This window comes from Cydia amplana, chromosome 6, assembly GCF_948474715.1.
Source record: "Cydia amplana chromosome 6, ilCydAmpl1.1, whole genome shotgun sequence".
NCBI classification, from domain to species: Eukaryota; Metazoa; Arthropoda; class Insecta; order Lepidoptera; family Tortricidae; genus Cydia; species Cydia amplana.
The window spans coordinates 14695666-14718421 of NC_086074.1; the positions used below are offsets into that span (position 1 = coordinate 14695666).

The 22756-nt window shown below is 37.6% G+C and overlaps 1 protein-coding gene across 1 annotated transcript in view; it reads right to left on the reverse strand.

The window, feature by feature from the left end:
• The window catches only part of LOC134649154 (uncharacterized), a 30835-nt gene extending 11049 nt beyond the window's left edge, over positions 1 to 19786 (reverse strand). The window contains exons 1-6 of the mRNA XM_063503867.1: positions 19478 to 19786; positions 16878 to 17033; positions 16553 to 16676; positions 15443 to 15546; positions 13594 to 13743; positions 6379 to 6459 (exon numbers count right to left, since the gene is read on the reverse strand). Coding sequence (XP_063359937.1) covers positions 6379 to 6459; positions 13594 to 13743; positions 15443 to 15546; positions 16553 to 16676; positions 16878 to 17033; positions 19478 to 19765 — 903 coding nt within the window. The 5' untranslated portion in view covers positions 19766 to 19786. The remainder of the gene's footprint in view (positions 1 to 6378; positions 6460 to 13593; positions 13744 to 15442; positions 15547 to 16552; positions 16677 to 16877; positions 17034 to 19477) is intronic.
• Between the last annotated feature and the right edge of the window lie 2970 nt (positions 19787 to 22756).

Sequence of the window (22756 nt, forward strand, 5' to 3'; positions counted from 1 at the left end):
GTAGGTGTTATCTCTGGAAAAACGCGCATTTTTGAGTTTTTAGGTAGGTAGGTACCTATATGTTTTCCAAGCAAAGCTCGGTCTCCCAGATATTTAAACTTTATACGGCATACGCTGTCAGCTGTCAAATTTACAAAAACAAAACATTGCAAATATGATTCATTTTGTTTCATGTAACCTTAGGTACAGGTATTATAATATGTAATAATTCCAGAAATAGTTTTATGTTTATATAATATTTTAATGTTATAATATGATCAATGAATAAGGTAAGGTGGGGCAAGACTAACAGTACAAGGATTCCATACAAGTGATAGTCTTACCCCGGTGTCGTCTTACCCCACCTTACCTTACGTATTAAAATTGCCCGGGTTATTCGGGTCGATCCTGTATGTAAGTACTATAGTACTTATACTAAAAAACTATTCACAGATTTTTGTGCATTCTTTAAGATTTCCTTAAATGTAAAATAGAAAGATATACGTCGTATTATTATTACATATAATATATATTCAATGCCAATATATATAAGTAATAATAATATGACGTAAACATTGCCAATTAACTTACAGTGCCCCCAATAAAAGATTTGTTGACAATATATGTAATACTTTCTAATTCCCGTGCCACTTAATCAGCTGTTTTAGGTAAATTTGTTATGGGAATTAGGGCACGGAAATTAGAATTCGTAATAAAAAAATTCGCCAAAAATTTAAATCGTGTTTGACCAAACTGTTATGTTATCGCTTACATAAAGATACATAAAGGGCTCCTAAATATGACAATTGCTATTGAAAAGCTATGTGGAAAATAAAATTTATAAGGGGCATCGAAATTAGAAAAAAATTGTCGCCCACCCGGATTCCGAAATACTTACGCGATTTGCTCGAACACGCCGCGGCTTGACTTACATCCGCTTACTTTGAGAGACAGCCGAATACTGCCAGTACAGGTGAGGCGGGACACGAGGCGGTTCAAATACAAACGTCGGCTGTCAGAGCCCTTTGAGTTTTGCCGACGAAATTTTACTCGCGCGCTCGGACAAAATTTAAACATCGATCACGAGTTATTTACCACAATGAAGTTAATAGTATATGTGCTCAGTGATAGTAAATATCATCTAGTTTAAGTATTTGACACTAAATTAGTGATACTAATGTAGAATTTTTCGTAGGATTTTTCATTGTGCTCAAAAGTAGATTCCGGACAGGGCACGGGAGTAGTAATTTGAGCCTTTAGGTATTTTTATGTGTACTCTAAAAACCAACTAATCAGTGAATTCATATGGAACTCGGTGTGAAAGTGTGACTTCTTTATGTAAAAAAAAATTGGTAAGTATTGTCTGATGCTAACCCGCGATTTTCATCACGGACAGAAAAAAAATCGTGTTCAGAAATTGACCCATTAAGTGTTTAATTTGCAAACATAAGTACCAACACTGTTAAAAAATTTAGTCCGATGGACGTTTAGTGAAACGTAACGTATTTACGTCAAACAACGTCAAACGAGAATAATGAACGAATGGAGTCACTTTGGTACACTTTAATATGTATTACTGTACAGGAAAACCAATTGAAGTAATAAATAAAACAAATTTAATTTAATCGGGAGCTCAAATAAAATTAATTCGTGGTTCAAATTCAAACTCGTCTGACGACTGGTCTGGCCACTACATAGGGTAATGACCCTGCCTGTTAAGCCGCGGTCCTGGGTTCGAATCCTGGTAAGGGCATTTATTTGTGTGATTAACACAGATCTGGGGGCACGGTAGTGCCCCCGCCAAGACGAGCAAAGCGAAGCGCAAGGGCACTACCTACCTTTTCTCGAAGCGCTTCGTCGTTTTTTTTAACCCTCATAACTTGGGTTTGGATTATACCAGATAAACAAAATTCTCGGGATATGATGTCAATAGTGGACTTATTAAACATAAAAAATTTCAATTGCATAGCTCTTATACTTTAGATTTTATTCATATCTAAAAAACCCCGATTTCGTCACTGACTCACTCACTCACTGTTGATCATCAAAACCTCTAGGGTACTTCCTGAAGTCCTAGAACGCTGAAATTTGGTATGTAAGATAGTATTAGTACACAAACAACAAAAAAATTCAAAAACTTGAAATTTTTTGCCCCGAAGGGGGGGAAAAGGGGGGTGGACTTTTGTATGGGAAATCAATAACCGCTGAACCGATTTAGTTAAAATTTGGTATGTAGATAGTTTTTGTAATGGGAAATGGCATAGAATAGTTTTCAACCCCAAAATCGTCCCGTAAGGGTGAAAAGGGGGTGGACAAGGGCGTTAGGGGAAAAAGAGGGTTGAAGTTTGTATAGGGAATCAGTAAAAAGCAGATTGTATAAAAGATGCCACCAGGTACGTATTTCAGGTTTTTTAATAGTAGGTATTTAAATCACATGCGCAACCCTTTAAATTAGGGGATGGAAGCAACTTACAAAAAGAAGTGAAATCCCACCAAAAACATTTTCATGTAAAATGTTGCCAAGACGAAACCATAAGGCTCGCACTGACAAAAAGTTATCAGATCTCTTGTAGAGCCAAGCTTCTAACTCTACAAGCCCTAACTTCACAAACTCTACACCTTAGTCAAAATATATGTGGCTTGGCCGTTTGGTTATTGTATTATAAAAAATAATGAATAATGAATACATTTTTCACCTTACGTCCATGTGACAGTAGCGAAACGGCCAAGCCACATATTTTGACTAAGGTGTAGAGTTTGTGAAGTTAGGGCTTGTAGAGTTAGAAGCTTGGCTCTACAAGAGATCTGATAACTTTTTGTCAGTGCGAGCCTTATGGTTTCGTCTTGGCAACATTTTACATGAAAATGTTTTTGGTGGGATATTTGTTCCTGAGTCTTGGGTGTTTTCTATGTATGTATTTATGTATTTGTATAGTATATATATCGTTGTCTGAGTACCCACAACACAAGCCTTCCGTAAGCTCAAGGCTTACTGTGGGATTTAGTCAATCTGTGTAAGAAAGTCCTATAATATTTATTTATTTATTTATAAACAAATTAAATTTTTAATTCGTAAGTATACGTCTTTAAATACTAATTTCCTTGAAATAAATTCTACTTATTAAATAACTGTGTATTTAAGATCTACATTTACTCATAGCACGGGTGCACGGGGACATTTAGGTACTGATTGGATTTTTTTTATAAAGTCCACCTATACTTTATTAAAAAAATCCTGTGGTTGTCACTGTGTTCAGACAGGTTTAGCATTTACAGTTAGTCGATATAAGCCCTTATTGGTGGTGTATATGTCGGAAACAGGGAAATGGGCCGAACACACAAGTGCCGTTTTGCCTTGTTTAAAACTGCATCACCCCTATCTCTTGCTATAATTAAATAGCAGTCCACTTTGCACGTCGCATAGGTTTTCTTGGAAATCTTGAATTTAAATATAATATTATTCTTTATGAATTCCATATAAAAGTATAAAAAAATATTGAGCTCACATCGACTCATTAGATTTTTGTTCCTTGACATCCCTTCTTTGGTACTAACAAATTAATTTATTCAAAACCATAAAATTACCACCAGATTACATAAATTATGTAATGCTATCCAAAGAACTATCCGAAAGAAATACATTCCGTCCTTTTTCCTTGTTTTACCATTATTATTTTTACATATTTTAACGGCACATTTCGTAATTGTTGACAACTTCACATTTGAGCGTTTCAAACAAGACTACATAACATAAACGAAAAAGTAATGCATGATCTGTTGTGACATTACTTTTGTGGGGCCATTTTTGGCGGCTGTTTGGGTATCCAGTTCTTTATACTATATCAATGTAATTTCATTGTGACATAATAATATATAACCTCCTCCTTTTTTGAAGTCGGTTAAAAATGAGTATGTACCTATTTTATGATATAGTTCGACATGAAACAGTTGATAGAATTGTAATACTTAATCACAGAGAGATTAATATGCTGAATTGTATAATATTAGAATGTATACAATAATTATAATAAATAATACTAACAACACTATTAGCACGTAATGTTTATCTGTAAGTGCTAGTATGTATAAAATAAACAAATAAATTCCTCCATTAAGATGGAGCAGGTGCGTGAGATGTTAAGGAATGGGCGAAGTGGAGACGAAAGCTGCTGACGATACGAAACGCTACAAGCCCATATTGGGCTGTATTAATAGGAACAACGTGTCGTTGTGACCAATATTTCGACGTCAAGCATGAATGTTTGTGGGTGTGTATGCACTGCTGAAGCCCAATTGTTTTGAAAAGGCGTAACATTACCACTATACCTAAATTGAAATGTATGAAACGTTACCTGCCAATGTTGAGTCGACCAAGCATAGGTGCAACGAATAATGTATTTCCGCGGTTAAATCCTTTGGTTTGGTTGGTTCGAGACACATTCGGCGACACCTTAAACGATCGGCGAAAGATTACTGTATTTATTTCTTTCACTGTATTAATATAGAACTTTGTCAACTAAGTCTGCTGGGAACCTGTCTGCGCACCGCAAAGCTAAAATCGCTTTACAAACTGAAAGTAATGAAAGTACGAAAATAATATTCTTCAACTCAAAGTACGAACTAAGAGCATCAAACTTTATAACGAGTGTCGAGGCACGACTGAACTGTAGATGAAACACTAGTAGGGTTGCGGCAGATAAAAAAGTTCCACTTTGTTGGGAACCTATAAAAAGTCTGGGTACACTTTTTCATGCAGCTATCACTAAACACTTTACAACTACATAGTATATTCTTAAGAGCACATGAGCATTTAATTAAAGGAAAGGCATGTGACTATTTCTATCTAAAACTCGTTGGTTCCAGTGAATACCAGTTGACTTTTTCGAAATGTACCTATGTACTATATGTAATTTGATATTTATTTACGAATCAGTAGCTGAAAACCGCGCGAGATGAATCTCAAAGAAATATACCGGCAGACGAAATGCCAATTACTTTTACAAATAATAGGTACTCGTAATAAGGCATGACCTATTTTTGTTTTTAAATCAGGTTACTGAAAAATAAGATGTAAGATAAAGAGAGCCACAAAAAGAACATTAAAAAAGTACTGGCGTCGGTAATAATAATTTTGAATGGCTATTGAAATCAGTTCGGACTTACACATCCCTAAAGCTAAGACCACTAAGTTACAGCAAGAGTAGAGCCAAGTTTTAATTAAAAGTGCTTTGTATTAGCTTTGCTGGGCACCGCTCAAAATATTAGATAAGCTTAACATATGAGGAGAACAGGCTCTGACAAAGCAGTTTGTGAAAGTAAAAGTTTGTGGATAACTACAAATTATGCCTGTACTCAACACACCTGCCTCGTTTCACTTATGGGAACTAAAGGTTGGGTGCACAGCAAATCAAAATGCTTGTCAACAGACCAGTGCCACAGAAAATATACCTATTCCTAGACTATACAGCATTATATGTTTTTACTATTTTATGTCATAGTTAATATTTAGTACGCTGAGGCGTGCGGCTTTCAGGTCGTTAGTTCAAACCCTGGCTCGGAGTAATAGTATCTCGAGACTTATTTACGAAATGTCATTTAATATTTTTACTCATTGCTTATCGCGAAACCTGCGTACACTTGCGAATAAATTCAAAGTATACGAGATAATTACATGTATTATACTAAAAATACCTCTAGAGTTATTTACTAGGCATTAACATTTTAGTAACGCTTTCAATCACATAATTAAATTTTCCCTAAGGCGTCGAAAATTATATTAGAGAAAGGTCGAGCCAAATTACTTATAATCATAAAATATAATTACTCTGTCTTTTGCTTAATTAATTTGAGCTTGGCGTATAAATTGTCTTATCTAATTGTCTAATGTTGTGCCTAGTTTGAAGGCTAGACATCAAACAGAGGTTGTTTGCTAAACTCGCATAAATTTTCAAATACTATTTATTGTTAACTGTTCAAAACAATTTCAGGAGTGAAAGTGAAAACAATTTAATTAAAGACATTTCAGACGTGCCTAAAATATTTAATGATAATTAAGTAAGACAAATTATTCTGATAAATAAATTTGGTGAGGATCGATAAATTACAGGTAACGCGGGGTTAGGTTTTCTAACGCAAACTTTTCGAATTTGTACTTAAATGCATGAACTGATTTTGTATAATGATTAATTTTTCCACTTTTAAATTTATTCTAAGCTTAATAGAATCGTTCGCAGATATTTCTGCTTGTTAAAAATGATTAATAAGACAATATTTTTTATTACAGACTAACGTTCATAAAATTAAAAATAAACGGTAAATTCCGTTGAATCGTCTTGTGTCGGACTAAGTTACGGACGGACTTCTCTATGTGTACAACTTTAATATACTAAAGATACTTACTTTTAAATCAATACTGTTACTGCACACGTCAACCCCTTCGAACGTCATCGTGCAGCCAACTTGGCACCTCGTGTCCCAGATCTAAACAATAACAATTTAATTAATTAAATATATGTTTGTCATCAGGGGAGGTCACAACGCTCACAAATATCTGAACGCCTCCATTGCAAAGAAAATCACAAAAATTTAAATTGGTCAATTTGAATTATATTTGGAGTTCAGAGTTAATTTACGTAGGTATTCGTTTTCGTGTATTCTCGTATTTCGTATCGTTTGCGTTTACTTTTTAAGATAGAAAACATTACTACCACTCAAAATATTTCATATTTAGATATGTATTGCATTGCACATGCCTATATTTACCTACCAGTTTTCATTGCCCTTAAGTGTACTCCGTATCCAACTATGTACCTACATAATACACGTTACTCTTGAAGCATTGCTGGCATCCAGTGTATTTCACAACGGCGAACAAAAACGGGATACACTCTTTGTAGAGGCGAAAACGGTGAATAAAATCGCTTAATAAATAATTTGAGCAATTAACCGCGGCCGAGTGGAATATTTTAATCTCGGCAGAGATGCTTTGAGCCGGCAGATAACGTAGGGCTGGCAAACTTAATTGTGAATGTAATCGTCAATAAATACTTACTGAAGTTCACATTTCTGGCAAGTGGTTGACAATTAGTGCAGAAACAAGTTTTATCACTGCCATACATATGAACATATTATCATTATCAACATCGGTTTATTAAAATAGAGAGTGAATAATTCAATCTGCGTAAGCTAAATTGAAATAATGTATATATGATGTATAGGACATTATTATCCTAGAAAGTTTCAAATGATATGTAACATTTTGATTTCGCCCTCGAGTGTACGGCCGATATAGAGTAACACATTCTCATTCATAAAAATTTGCAGTTACTAGGTATACAGTTATAAGTAAGTCACGTTGGGCCACCATCTAATATATTTGACGGACTGAGAGCCTACCGCGATAAACGAAAATCGAAATTTCGTTATCTGCCTTTCTATCACTCTTTCATATTCGAGCGATAGAGAGGCAGATAAGAAATTTCGACTTTCGTTTTTCACGGTTCACGGTAAAGCCTCTTGTCAATCAGTACAGAACTATAAAAATCATATAGGTATAATAAAATTTTGTAAACAGTTTAACGGTGACCAAAAGTTTGGTGCAACCGACACTTAGCCTAACTATTTAGTTTTCACTAAACTTTCTAGATCCAGAAAATCATAAAAACAGCCCTAAGTCACCACAAAACAACCATAGGTCATTGCCTCCCCAGCCCTAGGTCCACTATGTTTTATTCAAAGCGCGTTTACAAGTTACAAGTTTAGTGGTTCCTTTTGTACCGTTTGTCACTGGCTCACAGGTGATCTTGTAGTGGGATGAAGACAGCTTAGGGGTATGCAGCATGCTAAATGTCCTCGCATAGAATAGATAGTCATGTATAGTTTCAGTTTAACAGAGCTGATATTTTATAAATGCTGCGTTGTGAACAATATTCTTCTCTAACCCATAGCACGTAGTCTTTCAGCTTAAAAAGGTTGTAGATCAGAAGGCGTTCGTTGACTGTCAGTCCACTTTGTCATCCAGTCTGGTGAAGATCGTAAGCAATCGTTGGATGAGGGTAGCCTTGTCGGTCCTTGTGAGGACCGGAGACATCCTTGGGGAGACTTATAGGGTGGAATCACATCTGTCAGCATCGAGCCGCATGCTTTCAGCTTTCCGATGCGTACGCATCTTCATACTAACGAGGGATTTCTCATATATATAATTACAATTTTTAAGAAAAAAACAACCGACTTCTATGCGGCCCGGTGAAAGATTATTGTAGATGGTGCGCTATGTAGAAAAGGAGGTAAAACCACCCACTTTTCTAGTAGCATTTCGTTTCTGTAAGGCTCGCAGTTCTAACCTAACCTAACCCACTTTTGTTCGGTTCTGTGAGGATAGCAGTTCTAACCTAACCTAACCCACTTAACAGCGCATATGCGGTGCGGTGTACGGGGGTTTGAGCGGGAGGGGTTTGGCCTCATCATACTTTATACCTACATTTTATGGTAGGTAATCATAGTGGTTTATTTAGTTTAGGTATCATAGTGGTTTTCCGGGTCAAGGTCCGGGTCTGTGTCCGAGTCCGGGTCTAGTCCAGGTCCGAGTCCGAGTCCGTGTCCAGGTCCGGGTCCGGGTCCGGGTCCGAACCGGATCCGGATACGAGTCCGGATCTGGATCCGAGTCCGAGTCCCAGTCCATGTCAAAGTCGAAATTCGAAATCACCAAACGTGTACTATGCGTCGTTGAAGAGTTCTGTTCTGATCATCATCAGCAGTTCCAGTTCATCAAATGCGACAGTTTTTAATGTTAATGCTTTATTTTATGATGAAAATACAGAAAATTCTATACGTGTGCCTTTAAGATTTGAGGAGTTCCCTCGATTCCTCATGGATCCCATGTTCAGAACTTGAGCTTGACATAAATATGGCTTAAAAACCTAACTTGCTTAACAAACATAACGAAGAGGAAAAATCGCCAAACGCGAGCTATGCGTCGTTAAAGAGTTTCGTTCTGGTCATCATTAGCAGTTACACTTCCTCAAATGTTACTTTTTTGAATGTATATGCTTGATTTGTTGATAAAAACACAACAATCACTATATGTATGCCTTTAAAATTTGAGGAGTTCCCTCGATTCCTTATGGATCCCATAATCAGAACTCGAGCTTGACAGAAATGTGGCTTAAAAACTAAGCTTGCTTAACCAACATAACGAAGAGGACAAATCGCCAAACGTGAACTATGGGTCGTTGAAGAGTTCTGTTCTGATCATCATCAGCAGTTCCACTTCATCAAATGCGACAGTTTTTAATAAAAATGCTTGATTTTCTGATGAAAATACAAAAATCTCTATATGCATGCCTTTAAGATTTGAGGAGTTCCCTCGATTCCTCATGGATTCCATCATCAGAACTCGAGCTTGACAAAAATGTGGCTTAAAAACTTAACTTGCTTAACAAACATAACGAAGAGGACAAATCGTCAAACGTGTACTATGCGTCGTTGAAGAGTTCCGTTCTGATCATCATCAGCAGTTCCACTTCATCAAATGCCACGTTTTTGAATGTATATGCTTGATTTGTTGATAAAAACACAAAAATCACTTTATGTATGCCTTTAAGATTTGAGGAGTTCCCTCGATTCCTCATGGATCCCATCATCAGAACTGGGTTTTGACAAAAACGGGACCAATCTGTATGCATATACATACAATCAAAAAAGAATTTTCAAAATCGGTCCAGTAATGACGGAGATATGGAGTAACAAACATAAAAAAAAATAAAAAAAAACATACAACCGAATTGATAACCTCCTTCTTTGAGATTTGGAAGTCGGTTAAAAATGCGGCTCGATGCTGACCTTGGAGGATACAACTAAACGGAGTAGCCATTAACAGGCTTTCCCCTCTGTCGAAAATAGGCGGCCAACGGTCATACACAATGTATGGACTGACGTTTATCTGACATGGCTATTTTTACGTTACGCATACATTTGACGTTCCCCTCCCCCGCAAAAATCGGCAGACTGTTTTGTACAGAAAATTACAGACATGGCGTCTCCGTTTGATTATATCCTCCAAGATGCTGACAGATGTGATTCCACCCTTATATCGACCGGGCTTATATTCAAAACTGTTATGCTTGGGGAGGTCTACGACCAAAGTGGACATCTTTGGGCTAAAATGGTGATTGATTTTATGGGTCGCTGTCTTACTCAGAGCACTATTACGCCCGGAAAATATAAGAACTATTTATTTTATAGCAAATGACATTCGCTGGGAAGCAAAAGTACCCTACAAGTGTAAAAAAATTAAAGTAGGTACCTAATGCATTTCTGATTCTGATACTAGTTATTGCTGCTGACAACAATTTAGGAGACAACAATGACCAACACCTAAAGTATGTGGGATATTTTTCCATCGAGAAATTCTATTACTTAATACAAAACATCCTTATGAGAGCAATGGCACAAATGATTTTTCCGAGCGTGAAATTTAGTGAGGTATTAGCATAAATCCAATATTGAAGTTTAAAGGTGAGTGCGCAGAAGTCGACATATTTCACCTTTGTTATTTCCTCGTTTGCCTCGCTTCATGACTGTCACGTGTACATGTATATTTAGGCTGTGTGCACATCGGATATTTTTAATATAGCCTAGCAGCAAAAATGCAATAGCATTTTGTCTTCGAAGCATTTGATACGGAATTTAGGTACTTGATGGATGAAGGCAAAACAGGAACCTGTAGGAAACAGGCAGCCAGGCATAATGAGACTTCAGCCCAATGCAGTCCTTGCGCATTTTACAGGATATGAAAGTATTTATGCGTGGCCCAGAGGTGTGTGTGTGTGTGTGTGTGTGTGCGTGTTTTATATGCCACACTTCACACCTATTCGACTAGAAAATGCATAACGGGTATAGCGCTAAAACGTAACCGGGCCATTTTATTTAAAGTTGTCCCCTACACTTTTTTTTAAGTTGTGATATTATGTGTTATTTCTACTCAGAATTACGAGCTCTTTCTATACTAATAGGAGAGAAAGTGTCCCAAGGCTTTTTTCCATTCCGTTACCATTTTTTTCATAGACTTTGTATGGCGGTTTCGGAATGGAAAGATCGAAAAATCTATGGAAATCTTGGGATACTTTTTTTCTCCTATTAGGATCAAAAGAGCTCATGATTCTGAGTAGAAATAACATAAAAAATCCCAATTTTGGATAAAAAAGTGTAGGGGACTATACTTTAAAAATAAAATGGCCCAACCGCACGCACAAGTCGTAGCGAAAATGTTAACAGCGAATTTAAACACCTTCATTATATTATAATATAACGAGTACCTACTTACCTATACTATAGTACGGCTCTTCTGAGGTGAACTTTTCGCTTCGAGCCTTAATCTTTCAAACAAAGGCCATTGTCTCTATTATCGCAAAACCGCTTGCTCCTTGAGTTAGCATGTGCCAGTACAACATTCATAATGAAAAACATCCGGTATCGTCATAGTATTAAGGTTGAAATTTAATGTCACTGATATTCTAGATATTACGTTTTGGTAGTGTAGGACGATAAACCGCCCCGAAGCGATACGGCGCTCATATTATTTTGATACTTAGTGTGGTGTTAAAAATGAAACGTGGTTATTTATGATAAAGCGTTGTATATTTGTTATATAACAAAATCTAAGGTAACAATGTAAATTTAAGATTAATAAGTTTAACATAGGTATAATCAACATTTTTCCGTGTAGGTATATAAACAGTTATACGTACTACTAGATAAAAACGTATCATAAAAAATCAGATATAATCAATTTCTTTCTTATAACCGACCTTTCTTCTGACCGTTGACACGTGACGTTTTGTTAGAAAAGCTGTACGCTTCAAAGCTCCACGTTTACCTTATCAGTGTTTTTATTGTCACTATGCGTCGTCGGCATCACATTAGAGCTCTGATGTGAGGTGCTAATTTCACCATATCGTTATTTTAAAGATAAGAAAAAATAACAATGCTTGCAGCTGCACCTTTGTAAATTATTACATTTACCACCGCAAACTAATAATTTAAATAAAACAATATAATAAATAACCACGTTTCATTTTTAACACCACACTAAGTATCAAAATAATATGAGCGCCGTATCGCTTCGGGGCGGTTTATCGTCCTACACTACCAAAACGAAATATCTAGAATATCAGTGACATTAAATTTGAACCTTAATACTATGACGATACCGGTTGTTTTTCAATATGAATGTTGTACTGGCACGCGCTAACTCAAGGAGCAAGCGGTTTTGCGATAATAGAGACAATGGCCTTTGTTTGAAAGATTATGGTTCGAAGCGAAAAGTTCACCTCAGAAGAGCCATACTATACTGTACTCTCTCCCGGCCGATTTCGACCACGGCGACTGTTTCAACTACGCTGCTGAAGACGTTCGTGTGCCCGCGTGTGGCTTGCGTAACCGATCTTATTAACAAAGACCCGTGCACACAACGGGCAGGTAAGGACACCATTGTTGTAATTATACCTAATAGCCGCTGGCGGTCGGGCTTTCAGCTCGTCCCGTCTGATATCTAGTTCCATAAGTCGACGGGATTGAAAGTCATCAGTTTGTTTAATGACAAAAGATCTCCATACAAAAACAATTTGTATAAAAAGCCAGTGTGGTTTAAATTTTCCCATCTGAATACACCTTTATGATTTGTTTCGTGCTAAAATAACCGCTGCTACCTATGTTATGAATAAGGCTCGTTCCGAAATGTAGATACAATTTGATTTCCTTTTTTGCGGCTGTTTAAATTTGCAAAAGGTTTCAAAAGGTTAAGCGGCACAGTTTAATATCTCCGCAACATTCCTGGTATTTAAGCACACTTTTAATTTATAAAAGGCTTTGTACACTTTGTGGGTAAATTAATAAAGGGGATTTCGTTAAACGTAGTTTTTATAATGGCCGTAAAATTGTTTTTGTTCTTTGTACAAATTTAGTGCGAACCTGTTCTAGATACTTAATGGAAAATGAAAATACTTTAAAAATATATCAATTAGATAGTCAAAGGCATACTTAAGTGGGTAGGTAACTTGTTATAATAATACGAGCATTATGGAATAAGATCTAGTCTGTTCGGAAAGAGAAGAGTCGTGGAATATTGGGCCCCATACATTCCACGACTCTTCTCTTTTCGCACAGACTCTATAAAAAACTCATTGGGGTTGTGTCGTGGCACCCAGCCGTTGGTTTTAATTTTAGACCTCCAACCTGGGAGCCACGGAACGCACGGAGCGTCTTCATAACTACATTTTTGTACATGTGCAATTGTGCAGAGGTCGATATGTCAGCGTGGAGTACGCTTGTAGCCTGCGTTCCGTGGCCCTCAGGTATGGTGCCTTGGTTAAGTCACACCTCGGACACTAGCGATCAAATGTATGAAACAAACGCGTTCCTACGCACACACCCTAAGCTCTTGTAGGAGAACGCGTACCATGCTTGTGTGAGTGAGATAAGCCATTGTAGGGTAACTATGAGGTAACCGAGAGCGGGTGGGCGGCACTTTCAACGGGAGGCAGGGAGCGTCCATACTGTATACTAGTACTCTTTATTATAGTGTGGTTAAGTTAAGCAGTAGGTATTTCAAATCACCCTGACAGTCTTGTCCCACGCCGCACTCGCGAAGACAAACGGCCTGTCGTCGTGGCACTTGATGGCGCACACCTGTCCGATGTGCATGCGTTGCAGTTTCTTTGGGATAAACTGGAGACGCAGCTTGTGAACTTTGAATGAACGGACTGCCTGGAAGTAAGGAAAATAGAGTAAGTATAAAAGGGGGGGAAAGAGGTAAGTAGGTAAGAAATTATCTTCGCCTTTATACATATTTTTATTTTTATTTTTGGTGTTATGTAAATTATCATTCATACGATAGTGGACGAACTCTTCTGCATACAAACGTAGTCCCTATTTTTTTTTTTTGCTCACAGTTGTTATATTAATAATATAATCAAAACAGTCTAACATAATATGGTCTCAAAATCCACTTCAATTCGTAGTTGAGGGTACTTGAATGGTAAGTTTAAATGAACATGAATCCCTTTCAATGTATTAGCAAAATTCAGAGGACTAACTTGAGAATTTATGTACCTACCTACCTAAGTTGTCAAGCAAATTTAGACTTTATAGCCGATTCAATAAAGATGTTTTTCTATTCGCAATCAACATGTACCTTTAAGGGCGAGTGGCGACACTTATTTTTTTTACACTCAGGGATCCTTTAAATGTAATCCTTGACCAGTGACCCAGTTTTTAAAGGATTAAAGGCGGCTCAAGGATACCGTAAAACCTTGTAATGTTCAATTTACGACTAAAGCCATAAACTGAGATTAAGCCGAACGCTTTATTGGGGGCTCCGTTTACGCACACTCGTAACAAGTGGTCGGGATATAAATAAGATTATTTGAAAATTCTAGTGTGCAATAAAAAGGCAAATTTTCACGATGTTATACATGTAATTTCGGTCGGAGACAGTTAAAAGTTGCCAGATTAGCAAGCATAAATAGCAAGAAATCAATAATCGCCTTTAGTCTGTGCGAAAAAGAGTCATAGAATGTGTAGGTTCCCTCACATTCCACACCTTTTCTCTTTCCGCACAGACTCTGTACAGTCACCTGCAATAATATGTTACACAACGAAGGCCGCAAAAATATCTGACACAATCTTATTTGTAGAGCCATAAGAGCGTGTCACATATTATTGCGGCCTTCGAAGAGTAACATATTATTGCAGGTGACTGTACATAGGTCGTATTATTAGGTACGAAGCCGCCGTACGGCGTCATTACATTAGCTTTCAAATTCAAAACAGGCATTTGTCTTGAACTTTACACATCTAAGTATTACTTAAAGCGGTACCTTCATTTTAGTTGTTAAGTATTAAGCAAAAATAAATGAAATAAATAAATATATAACGCGGCGCCTTAACGCATAAAATGTTATTTGTGCAGTTTAAATAGTAAAAGCTAATAACGATAAATTGAACAGCTGTCGAAACCAAAAGTATTGTTTCACACCTTTCCACGTTTTAATATTCAATGAACATAAATCCAACCCGCCCGATTGAGTAAATAAAAGTCGACGCAAGTAACACTGGCGTATTATTGTAGTGTAGGTGTTTCATTTAACAGTGAGCTTTTATGGAAACTATTCGTTATTTAACCAGTTAATCAGATATTTTTTCACGCCAAGTCTTAATTTATAGCCAAGTCTTTATCTTTACTTTACTGTATAATACATGTACCTACACCTACATACCTATATGATTTAATCATGATAATCATAATAAAGTTGGTACGAGTATGTCCTCAGCTTTTCCTCCGTAACTCCTTGTATTTCTGACTTCTGTAGCTATATAATTTTGGCAATGTGATGTGACTACATAGCTATTTCTAATGTCCAATCAATAAATATCAAATACAGAAATACAGAAGCTGAATATTTACCTGCTGTGTCTCCATGTCGTGCACTTTTATGGAGGCGTCACCGTAGCCGACGACCATGTTGGCGGAGTCTGCGGATATCCCCAGAGCGAGCGCCGGCGAACGTTCTGATGCACGTAACCTAGGGCTGATTTAGACGGCGCGCAAACTCGCATCATGCGATTTTAGTTACATTGCGTACTGTTGGTTACGTCCAATTCAACCGACCGATCAGAACCCGCAATGTAATGAAACTCGCATCGTCTAAATGGGCCCTAAAGTAGCCAGTTGATGATTGATGTCCGAACAATAGGGATGATGACACAGTCATGTTGAATTTTATAACAAAATCTAGTAAAATAGATAGCAAACGAGCGAATTTATCACAATAATGTGGATATTAAAATAAAATATTTAAAAATTACAAAAATACAGGACCTGAAAGTTTCAAAATTAAAGTTTTATTAACTATCAAAAACGATAAAAGTAAGGGTACCATTCGATTCCTTACATTTCATCCAAAAAATATTGTATAGCAACTATATACATAAACGCAATATTTCACCGACAAAAACGCAATTTTCTAGTTTTGTCCATACGTCAAGACCTTGACGTCACGTTCCCTTATCGTTTTGTTAAGGGCGTTTCGCGAGTGAAGTGCGACTGTCGGCTTTTGACTACAATTTCTGATCTTTGTGTTACTTTAATGCAATGGGTCCTATATAGACATTTGATCCTAAAAACAAACCCGATCGATTGATACCATAAATGAAAATTAGTCATGTAGCCTATTTGTTTACTTTTGTGCCGACCCCGAAATTGCAATAGGTAAGCGCTAAGTTACCTACGTGCGAATGGTGCGGTCGTACAAAGCAGGCAAAATTCCACATGCATAATAATATAGTGTCTTACAAGCTGTCTGAGCACATCTAACTCTACTAAATTATATAGGTATTCAATATCACTTGTGAGTTTAAGATCGTAGACGATTTGGACAATGCGCCTGAGCCTTACGCTGGCATTTCAGTATAGGTGATGAGAATCATAGGAACTCCATATGAGATCTGATTTTCAGCGACTACTTATAAGGTAATATAATATATATACATTTTTAGACAAAATCTATCAACTAACGTGTAATAAAAGGAGCAGAGCACAATGATGGTCCTGGAGCAGCATGATACTGCATCTGTAGACAGTCTAGGCCTGGATTCACTTTTATACCGTAACTTTTTTCATCCTCTACCGCGTCTGGTATCTAAAACAAAATTAATGTGGTATACTATAGGTAACTCCTAATACAGACCTATTATATTTTTTTACTGAAAAACATTCGTCGAGGGCCACAGCGCGGCGAAAGCGACCTCATCACCTGAAGAATCGATCCTCGAGAATCGTTTGGTTGAACATTGATTCTATGGACACGTATTTTGTAGCCTACTTCAGCATAAATTCTTACAAATGGAATTTCGATGCGATAAATAGTTCCATCCACGCAGGCAGCATAGCAGACTCGTTCTTCCGTATGACTGTGTTCCAGGGCGTATATGGGCTTTGGTGGAAATTGGACACTGCGCAGAGTGTACAAGGCAGCTCCCGTGCGGCCATGGTGCATCTGTGCAAAAGAGAAGTTAACCAATAACCAATAACAGAATCTGCAGCGTCGGCTTTCGGTCATGAGGCATGATTATATGGGTAACTCATCAACAACATGCCAACAGCAGCAGAAGCATGAGCCAACTATAAAAAGTGCAGGCCATAGGTATATTATGTCTGTCTGTTCTTCTGTAACAAGATAATGATTCTGGGGAAATGGGTATACCTATCTAGGTTTGTTACCTCAGTCTTTATGTAAAACAAAGTACCACTCCTTCATGCTCAATGTTAAGGGGCCCACAGATTACCAGTTTTGCGTTTTACTGATATCGTCCGGCGAACTGGTAATCTGTGGGCCACTTCAGAGTCTGAAGTTCAGCTTCAGACTCAGCGGTTATTAAAACTATCCTTCTTCGGGACACCTTCACTGAGAAGGACAGAAAAAGGTATAAATTCCGTATCTCTGTTATCAGTAATGTAGCAGAAGCAGAATGTGTCCAACCGAAGAATACAACCGAAGAAGACAGTAGATAAGATGGCGCCGGTCGCTGCTGCAAAGGCTTATGATAGGGCCTTGTCGTACGGCTGCGTTCGTGGCCCACAAATGGTCTCGCCGGAAGATCAGCGCTGACTTTCGGGTCAGTATTATGCTGAGGCGAGCCCATTTCGTGGTAAACTTTAACGCTTACCAATTTTATGAATATTTGTAGTTTTTAGTTATACTTTTGTATGTAATTTTAGTTTTAAGTTTATCTTATCACGAATAAAATACTTGATTCTGATTCTGATTCTGAATAGATCACCCCCACCCTGAAAGTCCGAAAACAACAGAAGAATTTGGCAAATGTTTGCATTCCAGTTTATCTACAACTCAATTTCGAAATATAGGTAATCGATGCCATGCCTAATTGCTCAATTCTACTTTGGTTATCAGATACCCTTACAAAGCTATGTTGTAATTAATTGCGGCGGTACCGATCCACCGCAAACAAGAAAGGAACAAAGAAAGGAACAGGTAGATAAGGCAGGTAAGGAGCTTAACGAAAATTAAGCTCTTCAATTTTTTCCCCGGAACGGGGCTGTTGTATTTTATTATTATCTCTTCTGAAATTAGAATGTATACGGCCGCAGAGCGGTGTTGAGACTATAGCTAAACGAAAGATGTACCTATATGTAGGTTGAAACGAGCCTCACAGTAAAGCTGGCCACACACACTAGGTTTTGCGTGTCGGTTTTGCTTGTGCAAGCAAAACCAACAGGCACGACCGAGTTCCATAGGGCACACACACGTAACGACAAACCTGCACAAACTCTCAGTTCAAACCATCATGGCACCGCCGGTAGCGGTGGTTGACGTCGACGCAATAGCGTTATTAGGTTTATATTTCGTCAGCCATACACGCATACAAACCATGAATCCACTCCACACTTAAAAAATAATAAAACTGGCCAAGTGCGAGTGGGACTCGCGCACGAAGGGTACCGTACCATTATCTATAAAAACGGAAAAAAAATCATGGGAGCCCCACTCCGACTCGCACTTGGCCGGTAGTATTTGTTGTACTAGAGGCAACAGAAATAGATCATCTGTGAACATTTCAACAGTCTAACTAGCATAGTTCATGAGATACAGCCTAGTGACAGACGGACGGACGGACAGTGGAGTCTTAGTAATAGGGTCCCGTTTTACCCTTTGGTTACGGAACCCTAAAAATCCTCTACAATTGCATTCCGTTTGCGAGACGACATTGTTGCACAGTGACGTGCGACCTATCCCGTCGGCAATCACTGGATAACTGAAGCCTAATGCCTATCAAGCCTGCCAGCCACACACGTTCAGTTATGCCTGCGCAAGCCAAGTGCGCAAGCACAACCGACAGGCAAAAAATATAAATTTTGATATTTTCAATTTTGCTTGCGCAGGCAAGGAGTTTGCTTGCGCAGGCAAGGAGTCATGTCATACACACGTTCAGTTATGCCTGCACAAGTAAACTGTGCAGGCATAACCATCGGTTATAACCTAGTGTGTGTGGCCGGCTTTACCGTACAATGTCTTATCTCACTGACACAAGCATGGTACGCGTTCACCTACACGAGCTTAGGCTGTGTGCGTAGGAACGCGTTTGTTTCATGACATTTGATCGCCACTGGCGATTCGCCAGTGTCCGAGGTGTGGTGCGAGCCTTAAGCCGCTTTTACATATAAAACGCTCACGCGCCGCTCACACCCCGCCTGAAAAACGCACCTGTGTGACGAAGCCTTTATGGTTTCGTCTTGGGCGCTTGGCAACATTTTACATGAAAATGTTTTTGGTCGTTTATTTTTGTATACCTACAAGTTATTCGAATTCCACTCTCACCTACTTTTCTCTATTTGCTATACAACAACTCAATCAAATCAAATCAATATACCTACCCTTTTTTCAGTCCTGTAGTTACTTAACAATAGGTACTGTTCACCAACCTGTATTAATCCAGACGAGTGACCAGCGATAATATGAGAACCATTAGGAGCATATTCCAATGCCGTAATATAACCTGAATCCGAATGATACCACCTATTGTACAATATTTCGTTCGCAGTTCCTTTCAGAAACGTTTCGTAGTTCTGTTTTACCCAATCTTTGTCATCCTGTTTTATTTGCTCTTCGTAGAATAAAGGATACCAAGCGTTACTTGGATGGTATTCTTGTTCATAGTATGTTTGAATTTGATTGGCATAAGTCTCTAGTATGGCATTTAGTTCGTCCATGTCGTCTACAATATTGTCGAGGCCTACTAGACTATACTTAGGGGTGTGCCAGCTGCTGCCGCGTTTACTTGTCTCTATTACCTACCTATTTACATCGATGAAAAGCGATGGTAAACCTATTAAAGGAAGCATAAGCAGCCAGCACAGTGGGGTGAATGCACCAACTACTAAGAAGATAGGTAGACTAAGTACCTATATTAGATAAGTTAGGTAGGTACTTACCCGAATTACTCCTGTGGAATATCCTACAATTAAATATTCACCATCAGGTGAGTAGACCATACTAAAAACAAAACCAAGTTCCGATAAATAGTAAAACTTTTGCAATGTATCATTAAGTGTTCGAAAAAAGAATCTTTCTTCGTTGTCCGCCAGCCAAGTTTCATCAGTTATTGAAACTTTCTTGTTAACAAAGGAAGGAAAAGGGCTTTTATAGTCATCATCTATACTTTGAGCTAGATTGCGTAGTACACGTTCTTTAAACTCGTTTATAAAGGTATTAATATCTGGAATACCCTTCGAAAAACAAAAGTTAAAGCTGTAAGCGGAAGGGCTAGACATTATCCTGTTTTCTTTGATTAAATTACAATCTGTAAGAGAAGAAAATATAATTATAAACAACGCAAACTATTCTCCGAGCGTTTTATTCGGTTAATTGTCACAATTGACAATCAAAAGATTTTTTGTCAGCACTTTACAAATAAATAAAGTAGAAGGTTACAAAAGCAGTTAGAAATGATTCTACAAGATTACTTTACTCTTTGGTGACAAGCCTTTGAAAGAAACTTTTAAACCTTTTTTCTACTCCCGTACTTTTATCTGTCATTTAAAGGGTCGTGCACACACCTTTAAACCCCTATCTTATAGTTGTCAAGACAAGTCTTTAGTCTATTCCCCAAAAAAGTATTTGTGCATACACGCAGTATCTTTTTGGCACTTTTACGATACTTCGTGTAATCACCACTTAAAAAATATTGTATGAAATACATTGTTGCCAACCTAATTTTAATTGTCATCTCTGACAGATGAGTGAACCATAGACATGTTTTTTTTTTATTCCATTCATTCTTTTCCCGCCCGTACCGGATTCTTTGCTACTTGAATGAAAAATATTTGTTAAATTTACAATTTTATTTCAAAGTAAGTGCTTGGTCGTAGAAAAAGTATTGTATGCAACGTTGTTTAACTGAGTCAAAAAATACTCGTGGCGTCTTTATTAACAATTTTCGGCTTCGCCTCAAATTGTTACTCACGCCACTCGCCTTTTTTGACCTCTCTTAAACAACGGTTGCATAAAAGATAAAATACTATTATAGAATGCAAACCTTCTTGGTGCCTGCTTTAAAAACATTAAGGCCTCATTAGCATGAGCGCTTTTCCAACACGCGTTAAAAAAGCGTTTGAATGACACACATGGATAGGTAAGTACAAGTACATGTGTATTTATTCACACGATGGCGTTGGCGCTTTTTACCAAGCGGTGTTGGATTATCCACTTTAAGCCTTTGTCATTAAATTGAATTTAGCGTGAAAACAGATTCAAACTTAACCAATCGTAACCAAATTTGGAAATATAAATGAATATGAAATTATCTGTGTCGGACTGTTTTGCTTTTTTGGCTAACTGGTATCAGTTTTGAATACCACGCCTCTCATTGCGGCAAAATAAATTAGGCCATTTTCGCCATGATTGAAGGGCTCTAGCGCCTTAAAAAACTAAAATATCCAAAAAAGCAAAACGGTCCGACACAGATATTGATAATAATAATCTGTGTTGAAAAAATCATTGCTCTAGCTTCTAAAACCAAGGAGGAAACAGTCGAGTACGTTTGTAAGGAGAAATGACCCCTCCTGTTGGCTCTTAAATGTTTTTCATCCAATTTTCATCACACTTGCTCGTAAACGGTGTTATTGTATGCCAGCATACTGAGATGCAATAAGCTATATACCTATCATGCCCACGGGCGTAATCGTTTTTGAAGTGAAAACTTCTTTAGCGGCGCTGTGCACTTTTTGTGATCGGAAAAAAATGCTAAACTCGTAACAGGTGTCACGTGACCGTACGACGTAAGACGGACACGTGACCTGATCGAAAAACTGTTACTTCAATGTCATTGAGTTTTTCTTTATTGATTTAAATGCTATCTAGTGAGTTTCCTTCTAACTGGTATTAATATAACTCAAGTACTAACAGTGATGTGCTTAGGGGTTTCAAGTAATGCGACGAAATAACGCTAAATAGCGTTAACCTCAATTATACATAGTGAATTTTGCACTAGTCATTGAGTTTTCACTTCTGCCGGCGATCCCTGAGTGCAACACGTTTTTTTTTCGTTATGCCTATGGGCATACTGGGCATAATGTTTTTTTTCTATCATCTTCTCAATGTCTACGCAAGGAGGTATAAATGAGTTTTACTTTAAAAATATATAAATAATAAAAAAAAATTGTTTGTTTAAAAATATAAGGTCTGTTTGATTTCAAACATAGACAGAGAGAATCATTCTATCTTTGTCTTACACTAGTACCTACTAGCAGCACCCAAAAGAAAAGGATGAGTAAAGTCTATTTTTTTATTCGGTAGACTAAAATGACATTTCATAGTATGAAAGTCATTTTAGTCTACCGAATAAAAAAATAGACTTTACCTATAGTTTTTTTTGTTCCTATTTACTGACAAGATTTGGTTGACCCAGTATAATGGTCAACCAGATCTTGACAGTAGAAAAAGGCGGCAAATTTGAAAAATGTAGGCGCGAAGGGATATCGTCCCATAGAAAATTTGAATTTCGCGCCTTTTTTTACTGAAAAGATTTGGTTGACCAGCTTATATTTTTACACAATTTTCAATCTGCAAATTTTAAAGAAAAGCGTAACGCTATGCACGCACGAACAACTTTGTCGCCGCGACTTGTGTTTTGTCTCTGTCGCACTCAAGTGTTGAAGTCAAGTGCGACAGAGACAAAACACAAAGTCGCGGCGACAAAGTTG